The sequence below is a fragment of the Otolemur garnettii genome, unplaced genomic scaffold, assembly GCF_000181295.1.
Source record: "Otolemur garnettii isolate 467f Iridium unplaced genomic scaffold, OtoGar3 scaffold00026, whole genome shotgun sequence".
Lineage (NCBI taxonomy): Eukaryota > Metazoa > Chordata > Mammalia > Primates > Galagidae > Otolemur > Otolemur garnettii.
The window spans coordinates 20,238,927-20,249,936 of record NW_003852421.1 but is presented as its reverse complement, the minus strand read 5'-3'; the positions used below and the strand labels follow the sequence as shown (position 1 = coordinate 20,249,936).

At 44.0% G+C, this 11,010-nt stretch overlaps 2 protein-coding genes across 3 annotated transcripts in view; one reads left to right on the top strand and one right to left on the bottom strand.

Annotated features, from left to right (window-relative positions):
- ACOT13 (acyl-CoA thioesterase 13) overlaps nt 1–6,622 on the bottom strand; it is a 21,020-nt gene extending 14,398 nt beyond the window's left edge. Inside the window, exon 1 of the mRNA XM_012804261.2 lies at nt 6,391–6,622. Coding sequence (XP_012659715.1) covers nt 6,391–6,471 — 81 coding nt within the window. The 5' untranslated portion in view covers nt 6,472–6,622. The remainder of the gene's footprint in view (nt 1–6,390) is intronic.
- Nucleotides 6,623–6,750: 128 nt separating this feature from the next.
- The window catches only part of TDP2 (tyrosyl-DNA phosphodiesterase 2), a 15,561-nt gene continuing 11,301 nt past the window's right edge, over nt 6,751–11,010 (top strand). For both annotated transcript variants that reach the window (XM_023512340.1, XM_003788339.3), the window contains exons 1-2: nt 6,751–6,944; nt 7,031–7,116. In XM_023512340.1, the coding sequence (XP_023368108.1) occupies nt 6,780–6,944; nt 7,031–7,116 (251 nt within the window). In that variant the 5' untranslated portion in view covers nt 6,751–6,779. The remainder of the gene's footprint in view (nt 6,945–7,030; nt 7,117–11,010) is intronic.

Below are 11,010 nucleotides of genomic sequence, written 5' to 3'. Positions count from 1 at the left end.
TTTTTTTTTGTTGCAATTTGGCTGAGGCAGGGTTTGAACCCACCACCCTCGGTATATGGGGCCAGCGCCCTACCCCCTGAGCCACAGGCGCGGGCCTCTACTTGTCATTTTAACATTAACTAATATGGTGAAATTCTTTTCCAGATTATTTTGACTTTTTACTGCTTTTGTTGTCACAAAAAGAAGAGTTCATATTAGCAAATGGAATAATGCGCCTGATACATGGTAAGCGCTAATTTTTTTTTTTTTTTTGAGACAGAGTCTCACTATGTCACCTTCAGCAAGAGTGCCAAGGCATCAGAGCTCATAGCAAACTCAAACTCCTGGGCTTAATTAAGTGATTCTCTTGCCTCAGCCTCCCAAGTAGCTGAGACTATAGGCGCCCACCACAACGCCTGGCTATTTTTTTTGTTGTAGTTGTCATTGCTGTTTGGCAGATCTAGGCTGTGTTCAAACCTGCCAGCTCCAGTGTATGTGGCCAGCACCCTAGCCACTGAAGTATAGGTGCTGAGCCTAAGTAAGTGTTTTTAAGACAAATGATTATGATAAACAAAATTTTCGAATTATAAACTTATACCCAACACATTTACACAGCACGTTATTTAGTGGTATTCTCCTATTGATACAGGGTTCTCCCCATTCAAAGCTAGACAAGGGACCCCAGTTTTCCTAGGTTTGGGCAAGTTCTTGAAGGGTACACCCTGACCTTTTGCCTTGAATTGGAGGGACTGCATTCATTCCTTTGTCAATATTAACATTGAAAACATGTTTCTATTTGCCAAGTCTTAGCCAAATATAATTCTCAAGACCTAATACCCTGATAAAAGAGTCCATGTAGAGACACCCCAGTTAGTTTAGTTCTTTCCCCCTTCTAGAAGCTCTGATACTTTTTACTTCTTCTGTATTCCTTTCTAACTTCTAATAAAAATCCTATCTTACCACTGATTTGTGGCCCGTGGGTTCATTCTTCGTAGCCCCAAGACCAAAGACCTACTGAAGAGCGAATCACTATGGTGGTAGTAAATCATTTTTTTAAAATATGACTCTTGAAAGAAATTTTTTAAAAAGACATGACTCTCACAGTTACACTGGGCTCCTTCACGTGGAGCTACTGAAATTTCTTTTAACAGTTTCTCTCCAAAGTGGGCAGATGGCCTGAGCTCACAAGTTTGAGACCAGCCTGAGCTAGAGGGAGACCCCGCCTCTAAAAATAGTTAGGAGTTAATGGCTGGGGCCTGTAATCCCAGCCTCTCTAATCCTAGCTACTCTGAAGGCTGAGGCAAGAGAATTGCTGAGCCGAGGAGTTTGAGGTTGCTGTGAGCTTTGACCAGGGCACTCTACCAGGGGCAACAAAGTGAGACTTTGTTTCCAAAAAAAAAAAAAAAAGTTTCTTTATGGTTGTACACTTAGGTTACTTCCCATTTCTGATATGACAAACATGCTGCAATGAATATTTTTGTATATAAACCTTTGAGAAAATCTTACTTTATTATTTTATTATACATTTATTCTAATTATACTATTTTAAGAACCAAGAATGAATTTAAAAATATCTGTCAGCATACAATGTTGATAATTTTTATACTATTATCACTGCCCTTTTGTGGTCAATCCAAAATCTCAAAGTACTTCTAGTAAGTATAAGATCTATTCTTCCCTTTCTAAACATTTCTGTGTTCTTTACAGGATTTCTTTCTCTCCATCTGGCTTGTCCTCAAGGTTCAGTCCTAAGTACTTATCTCTCCTCTCTAATCTATCTCTTTCTCTCTCTCTTTTTTTTTCAGAGACAGAGTCTCACTTTGTCGGTAGAATGCTGTGGCGTCACAGTTCACAGCAAACTCCAGCTCTTGGGCTTAGGCAATTCTCTTGCCTCAGCCTCCGGAGTAGCTGGGACGACAGGCACCCGCCACAATGCCTGGCTATTTTTTTGTTGCCATTTGGCTGGAGCCAGGTTTGAACCCTCCACCTTGAGTATATGGGGCCAGCGCCCTACTCACTGAGCCACAGGTACCACCCTAATCTGTCTCTCTTGAGACATCTTATTCACTTAGATATCTTCATCTCTCATTTCCGTAAGACTACACAATTTTACTTTGCTTCTGAACTCTACTCCCTTATTTCTGTATTAGATTTTACATGGTATTTCCAGTTCCTAGCACAGTGCCTGTCACTTGAGATTCCCTACGTATGTTCCTCCACGTGTGTTACTGTGGGGAAAAGTTCCACTGGCAAACAGCTAACATAAGTTAAACATATTTACATTGTAGAACTACTTGAAAATTTTACTTTTTTTTTTTTTAAGAGACAGAGTCTCACTTTGTTGCCCTTGGTAGAGTGCTATAGTGTCACAGCTCACAGCAACCTCTAGCTCTTGGGCTTAGGTAATTATCTGGCCTCAACCTCCCGAGTAGCTGGGACTACAGGTGCCCGCCACAATGCCCGGCTATTTTTTGTTGTTGTTGCAGTTTGGGCGGGGCTGGGTTAGAACCCACCGCCCTCAGTATATGGGGCTGGGGCCCTACTCTCTGAGTCACAGGCGCTGCCCTACTGTAAAGTTTTAATATGCAAAAGGAACACAACATGTCCACTTAGAGGAGATACCTAGAGTAGTCCGCTCGTAGAGACAAAGTAGTATGGTGATTGCCAGAGCTAGGGGAAAGAGGAATGTGGGAGTTAATGTTTAATGGGTACAGAGTTCTAGTTTGGCAAGATGAAATGAGTTCTGGAGATGGATAGTGGTGACTATACATTAAACAAATGGTTAAGATAGTAAATTTTATGTGTATTTTACCAAAATCTTTTAAAAGAATACAAAAATCAAGGTTCTCATAGCACATCTGATGGGACTCTTTCTTGGAACATAATTTTTTCTTTTTCAGATATCAATTCCTAGAGAGCAAGAACTGTGGTTAGTATTTCTTTATAATCCCACAGTACTTAGTTTGTTCATTAACTTTAAAGTGATCTTTACAGCAAGAACAGGACTTTTGTTTTGACTGTTAACCTTTGGTTTAGGTCAAAATTCCTCAATCTCAGCATGCTGGTATTTGGACTTGATAATTCTTTGTTGTGAGGGCACAGGAAATAGATCTGTGCATGACAGTATATTTATCAGTATCCCCAGCCTCTCTCCAGTAGATACCAGTAGCATCCCTCCCATTTCATCAAAGTTGTGATGATTAAAGATGTCTCCAGGCTGGGTGTGACAGCTCATGCCTGTAATCCTAGCACTTTGGGAGGCTGAAGCAAGAGGATCACTTGACGCCAGGAGTTTAAGACCAGCCTGAGCTAGAGCAAGACTATCTCTACAAAAAACAGAAAAATGAGCTGGGTATGGTGTGTGTGCCTATAGTCTCAGCAACTCAAATGGCTGAGGCAGGAGGCTCACTTGGGCCTAGGAGTTTGAGGTTGCAGTGAGTTATAATGACTCCACTGAACTCTAGCCTGGGTGGCAGAGTAATAGAGACACTGTCTCAAAAAAAAAAAAAAAGTCTCACCTGGGCATGGTAGCTCACATCCCTAATCCTTGAACTCTGGGAGGCCAAGGTAGGTGGACTGATGGAGGTCAGGGGTTCTAGACCAGCCCAAGCTAAAGCAAGACCCCATCTATACTAGGAAATTAGAAAAATTAGTGGGCATTGTGGTGGGCACCCTTAGTCCCAAGGTATTCCAGAGGCTGAGGAAAGAGGACTCCTCAAATCCCAGAGTTTGAGGTTGCTGTGAGATATGACACCATGGCACTATAGCCTGTGGCAACAGAGTAAGACTCTGTCTCAAAAATGAATGAATTAATAAAAATAGTCTCCAGAAATTGCCAATGTCCTCTGGGGAATAAAATCACCCCCAATAGAGAACCACTTCTCTAGGTCATGTTACCTTAAAATTTACAGTAAAAGGTAAGGGGCTGGCTTGGCGCCTGTGGCTCAAGTGGCTAAGGCGTAGCACATACACCTACAGTGGCGGGTTTGAATCCAGCCCAGGCCTGCCAAACAACAATGACGGATGCAACCAAAAAATAGCTGGGCATTGTGGCGGACACCTGTGGTCCCAGCTACTTGAGAGGCTGAGGCAGGAGACTCGCTTGAGCCCAGGAGTTTGAGGTTGCTGTGAGCTGTGATGCTATGGCATTCTACCCAGGGTGACAGCTTGAGGCTCTGTCTCAAAAAAAAAAAAAAGGGTAAGGGGCTATGTACATATCTAGATTCCCTATACATACTCATATACTTTAGCCTAGCAATGGTGTCCACATAAAACATAACCACAAAACTTCTGTTTAAATTAGCAAACACAGAGCACCTACTATGGTATCAGCCTCTTCAATTCAACAGCCACTAGCCTTATGTCAGTACTGAGCACTTTCAATGTGGCTAGTCTGAATTGAAAGTGTAAAATTCATGCTGGATTTCAAAGATTAAGTATGAAAAAACTGTAATATTTTTTGACAATGATGACATGTTAAAATAATATCTTAGATATATAAAGTTATTTATATTATCAAAATTAATTTCATATATTTCTTTTTACTTTAAAAAATGTGGCTATTATCACTACACATGTGGCTCATATTTGTAGCTTGCATTGGATAGTGCTAGTCTAGACGCAGTGCATACCACTATTCAATCTTATTGCCACTTCTGAGAAGCTCTACACATTTGGTTCACCAGGCATTATCAATCTTCTAGGAAGGCAAGTTACCACCACTGCCAACTCAGGCAAGGATGCACTTTATTCCAGCATGTCTGTTCAAGGTATGAGGATTTTAACTAAATACTCAAAGACAATACAACTCACAGCAAAATTATCACAAGAAGGTACAAACTCAGATTGCTGAAAGATTAACAAGGAAAATGGCAGATTTCTTAAGGAATTCAAATTTCCCCTTAGACCAGCGGTTCTTAACCTGTGGGTCTCGGAACTGTATTAAAGGGAACTGTATCAAAGGGAACTAGAACTGTATTAAAGGGTCCCAGCATGAGGAAGGTTGAGAACCATTGCCTTAGACCAAGACACTCGTTTTTGGATCATCTATCTTCAAAAAGTTACTGAGAAGTAATAATTTCCTTGGATTTTATAGAGTTTGCTATTTGGAAATATTAAATATATTTGTCTAAGTATTATTTCCTGTTCTTCACAAAAAAATCTGAGAGTTTTATTTACAATATTAAAGTAGAGTCTGAGGGCTGTGTTTAGGGAGGGAGACCTAAAAAAAAATGAGTGCAGGCTTAGTGCCCATAGCTCAGCAGCAAGGGTGCCAGCCCCACATACCGGAGCTGGAGAGTTCTAGCCCAGCCCGGGCCTACCAAGCAACAATGACAACTACAACCAAAAAAGCCAGGAGTGGCACCTGTAGCTCAAGCGGCTAAGGCGCCAGCCACAAACACCACAGCTGCCGGGTTTGAATCCAGCCCAGGCCTGCCAAACAATGACAACTACAACCAAAAAGTAGCCGGGCGTTGTGGCGGGCGCCTGTAGTCCCAGCTACTTGCGAGGCTGAGGCAAGAGAATCGCTTAAACCCAGGAGTTGGACGTTGCTGTGAGCTGTGATGCCACAGCACTCTACCCAGGACGACAGGTTGAGACTCCTGTCTCAAAAAAACAAACAAAAAAACGACTGCAGGTGATCTGTGTTAAAATACACTTCACAATTTCCCAGTATTCTACCTTAAATAAAAGTAACAGACATGCATGCATTAAAACATTTTGAAAAAGCCCTAAAAGTTCTTAGGTTATTAACTGTCTTCCAAATCTGACAAGCGCTTTTGTTCATGCTTATTTACAAATGTTTCCTAAGGAACTAGATGTTCTGACAAGACTGAACACTGGGAGTCTGGGCTTCTTTGTTCCAGTGGAAGGAGGCAGGAATTGGCTCTGCCTAACTCTCTGGTACTTCATGTTGCTGTTCTCCCAAATGAACCTCTTAAAACAGCCCTAGGCCTTCCTTCCAGAACTGGTTTCTGAAATACATTCCATCTTCCTCAACCGGCTAAGTCACCTCTTCAGAGTTGAATGCCTTCGTGAAATCTCCCAAACCACTACAGAACAACTCTTCCCTTCCCTTTACCTAGCACTTGGCTTTCGTACTTTACTGCAATTATTTATCTTCTAATCCTAAATTGTAGTTTGCCTTAAATATAGAAGCTGCTTATTACTTTTTGTTCCTTTGGGGCACTGCAGGCGCTCTAGAACTGATACTTACCTATGCTTCAATAAGAGAACCTACGCGTTCCTAGCTTGTAACAGGCGCTCCATTAAATTAGTAATCATTCTTACTAGGATGAATTTACAGGAGCACTCGAACAGAAACTTAGACAAATTTATTCGGCGCTCACCGTGCACCAAGCACGATGCTTACTCTCCCTTCATTACCAGCCGCAGCTTTGCCTCCAATACCTTTTCCACAACTCTATCAAAACCGCGAACACTAGCGAAGGACTTGACTATCTCCCGCAGTTTCTGTGTCATGCCGCTCATCGTGGACGACTTTGGGGATCTGCGCAGAAAAGAACTTTGGAGGAGCCAAAAGCCCAGAAGCTCCCAAAAGTACAAGGGCACAGAGGTCAAAGAGCCTGAAGTCCTCTCTGCCTCACAGCACTCCCGAGACCCGGCGTAGCTCACGCCCGCCGCCACCGCCTGTCGCAGCTGGCGCACAGACGGTCCGCGCTCACGTACGACCGAGCGCGCACGCGCGTTTCACGCCCACCCGAAAAGTGTGCGCCTGCGCAGTGCTGGGCGTCGGCAGCAGGTCTCACATCAGCGGGCGGTGAGAAGGCTGGGAGCTGATGGAGGAAGGGAAGGGGCCGGAGGGCGGGGCGAGAGCGGCGGACGAAACTGATGAGCCCGAAGTGAAGAAGCGGCGTTTATTGTGTGCGGAGTTTGCCGCGGTCGCGAGTTGCGACGCCGCCGTTGCTCAGTGCTACCTGGCCGAGAACGACTGGGAGATGGAAGTACGCGGTCGCTATCCCTCACTTCCGGCTCCCTCCTTGAGGTGAGTGGAGCGCGCCAGCCTCATCCCTGTCGCTTTGCTTTCCAGAGAGCGCTGAACTCCTACTTCGAGCCGCCGGTGGATGAGAGCGCCTTAGAAAGCCGCCCCGAGACCGCCAGTGAGCCAGAGAACTGGTAAGCGGGGAGGCGAGCCGGGGTGGGATGAGCCGGAGCCGGGGTTGGGGGTCGAGCGGGGGTGGGGGGCGAGCCGGAGCCGGGGGTCCAGCGGGGCTGGGCGGCGAGCCGGGGGTGGGGGCGAGCCAGCGGGCGGGCGAGCGAGGAGGCGGTGGACTTGAGGCAAAAAAGGCTTTGCGTTGGTGCACCTGGGGGAGTTGCGCCCCAGCAAAGATTACCAGAGATAACCAAATCTGTTCGAGCATGATTTAGCGTCCGGGGAGGAAAAATCTGAAATGTAATTTTTTTTTTTTTTATTTGTGAGACAAAGTCTCACTTTGTCGCCCTCGGTAGAGTGCCGTGGCCTCACAGGTCACAAGAACTTTAGACTCTTGGATTCAAGCGATTCTCTTGCCTCAGCCTCCCGAGTAGCTGGGGCTACAGGCGCCCGCCACAACGTCCGGCTGTTTTTTAGAGACGGGGGGTCTCGCACTTGCTCAGGCTGGTCTCAAACTTCTGAGCTCAGGTGATTCTTCGCCTGCCCCCTGCCTCCCGCCTCCCAGAGTGCTAGGATAACAGGCGTGAGCCACCGCGCCCGCCCTGAAATGTCATTTTTGACTGGAATTAATGTGAAGAAGTTTGAAACAGATGGATGAGGCACAGTCCTCTATTGAGTGTTGGCGACTTGGAATTCTGCTTGTTTCCTGTATTGTTTGTTTATTTAACGCAGGCCAACTGGAATAATACATATTAATATTTTTTAAGTGCATTTCCATTCTTGTTATTTCAATCTCTCGCCCCAGTTTCAGCTCTAACCAAATGGGAGGTGGAGTGGGGTCAGGAATGGTTACACACGTTCTTGACCCCTCCCCCTATTGGTTTGCTACTTTATTTATTTATTTTGAGAGAGTGTTACTTTGTCGCTCTCAGTAGAGTGTGGTGGTGTCACAGCTCACAGCAACCTCAAACTCTTGGGCTCAAGTGATTCTCTTGCCTCAGCCTCCCTAGTAGATGGGACTACAGGCAGGAGCCACAAAGCTAGGATATTTTTAGAGATGGGGTCTTGCTGTTGCTCAGGCTGGTCTCTACTTCCTGAGCTCACAGCACTCAGTCTGGTTAGCTGCTTTAAAATAAAGTCCAAATGTGTTATGAGATTGATTTAAAAGGTAATAATAAGAAAAATAAAGTCCAGATGTCCTGTAAGTTACTCTACAGTTTGGCCCCTGCCTATCTTCCCAAGTGGGTCTCCTACCACCCTGCCTTTCCTATTCAACAAAAAGTTCTAGGTATATCAAACATTCACTTTCTCTAGTGGGTCACTTTCTTCTTTCAACTTTTGTATTCTTTTTTTTTTTTTCAGTTTTTGGCCGAGGCCAGGTTTGAACCTGCCACCTCCAGTATGTGGGTCAGTGCCCTACTCCTTTGAGCCACAGATGCCACCCTTCTTTCAACTTCTGAAAAGAATTTTATTACCTTTATTTGAAATCTTTTCTTCTTTTCTTCCTTGTAATTAATATATATCTTTAAGGCCCTACCTTACACGTAACTTATCTCTGAGAAGCTTTTCCTGATGTCCCAAGTCTAGCTAAAATTCACCTTTTAGTTAACTCTAATAGCATCCTGATGGTCCCTGGTTATAATAACTTAGTACATACTATAATTGGTGTTCAATATTTTTATAGTATCTGCTAGAGAGATAAATTATCAGTAAAGGGAGTATCTGTTCTAATATGCTGCTGATTTGCCAAAGTCTAACACCATATTTGACACATATTAGGCTCTCAATAAATATGTACTGAATGTGTAAAGTGTTCCCAGCTATATGGTCAGCCTGTACAGTTGAATGTTCATAATGGAGGCATTTTCTTCCTTTGGATTTTTTAGTTGCACAGGTTTATAGATGTGATAAGATCATCTCTTTTATCTATCTACGTGGCCTCTTTTGGGGGAATTGTCCACTGACTTATTGATCTGTCTATGGCTACACAGATTGTTGTATTGTAGCCACAGCCATTTGGACTAACAGGTGTTCACCTAGCTCAAACTGGCCAGATCCTCTTTTCCTGGATTTCAGGATTAGGACCAAGAGAGTCAAATCTGAATCTTCTGTGGAGCTGCAACTGTAACATGTTGATTTAGCACCTATGGGGATTCATACCCTTTTATGGTGGACAGAAAAACAGAAAAATTAGCCATATGTTGTGGAGGGTACCCATATGGTCCCACCTACTCGTGAGGCTGAGGCAAGAGGATCTCTCAAGCCCTAGAGTTTGAGATTGCTGTGAGTTACAACGCCACAGCACTTTACCCAGGGTGACAGAGTGAAACTGTCTAATTAAAAAAAAGAAATTGTCTGTCAGAAAATATGTGGATCAAGCTGAGTAGTGGTGGCATAGGGTACTATTAGGAATCTCCTACTTCAGAATGATAAATTGGCAAAAACAATCAAAGTTGTTGTTTAGCTGGTTGTCTATTAGAACTCACATCAAGTACTAATGAGAATGAAGTTTTTAATTTAGTTCACTAAGAGAAAAAGCTTCAGAGTATTTCTAAGGCCTGTATTTTCTTTTCTTTTCTTTTCTTCTTTTTTTTTTTTTTTTGAGACAGTGCCTCAAGCTGTCACCCTGGGTAGAGTGCTGTGGCATCACAGCTCACAGCAACCTCCAACTCCTGGGCTGAAGCAGTTCTCCTGCCTCTGTCTCCCAAGTAGCTGGGACTACAGGCACCTGCCACAACACCCGGCTATTTTTTGGTTGCAGCTGTCATTGTTGTTTGGCAGGCCTGCACTGGATTTGAAACCACCATCTCAGGTGTATGTGGCTGGTACCTTAGCCACTTGAGCCACAGGCACCGAGCCAAGGCCTGTGTTTTCATGGGGCATGACCTGATTAGATTTTTCATGTTGGCTTTGGCAAAATGGAAATAAAGGGGAAAAAGAAAGAAATAGGAAGATTTTGTTTTTTTGAGACAGAGTCTTAAGCTGTTGCCCTAGGTAGAGTGTTGTGGCATCATAGCTCACTACAACCTCCAACTCTTGGGGTCAAGCGATTCTCTTGCCTCGGTTTTTCTATTTTATTAGAGATGGGGTCTTGCTTTTGCTTAGTCTGATCTCAAACTCATGAGCTCAAGCAGTCCACTCACCTCAGCCTCCCAGCATGCTAGGATTACAGGCTTGAGCCACCACACCCGGCTGGGAAGATTTTATCCTATCAGAAAAACTCAAGCACCCTGAGAAGAGGCTTTGGTTATCTTAAATGAATGGGGCAGGAGTTTTAGTTCTTTTTTTTCTTTTTCTTTTCTTTTTTTTTTTTTTTGAAGCAGAGCCTCAAGCTGTCACCCTGGGTAGGGTGCCATAGCATCACAGCTCACAGCAACCTCCAGCTCCTGGGCTCAAGCGATTCTCCTGCCTCCGCCTCCCAAGTAGCTGGGACTACAGGTGCCCGCCACAAGGCCTGGTTGTCTTTTTTTTTTGTTTGTTTGTTGCAGCTATCATTGTTGTTTGGTGGGCCAGGCTGGATTTGAACCCACCAACTCAGGTGTTTGTGGCTGGCGCCTTAGCCACTTGAGCCACAGGTGCTGAGCCAATGCCTGGCTATTTTTAGAGACAGGGTCTCACTCTTGCTCAGGATGGTCTTGAACTTGTGAGCTCAGGTGATCCATCCATCTCAGCCTCCCAGAGTGCTGGGATTACAGGTGTGAGCCTCCTTTAGATAATTTACTAACATCTTTTAGTTTCAGTTTCCTCATCTTTAAAGTAAAATAATTGTTTTAGGATTCTGGGATTATGGTAACAGCTAACTCCATTCTGTATTTCCTAAAATTTTAGCTAACAGCTAAAATAATTGTTTTAGGATTATGGTAACAGCTAATGTCATTCTGTATTTTCTTTTTTTTTTTTTTTTTTTTTGAGACAGA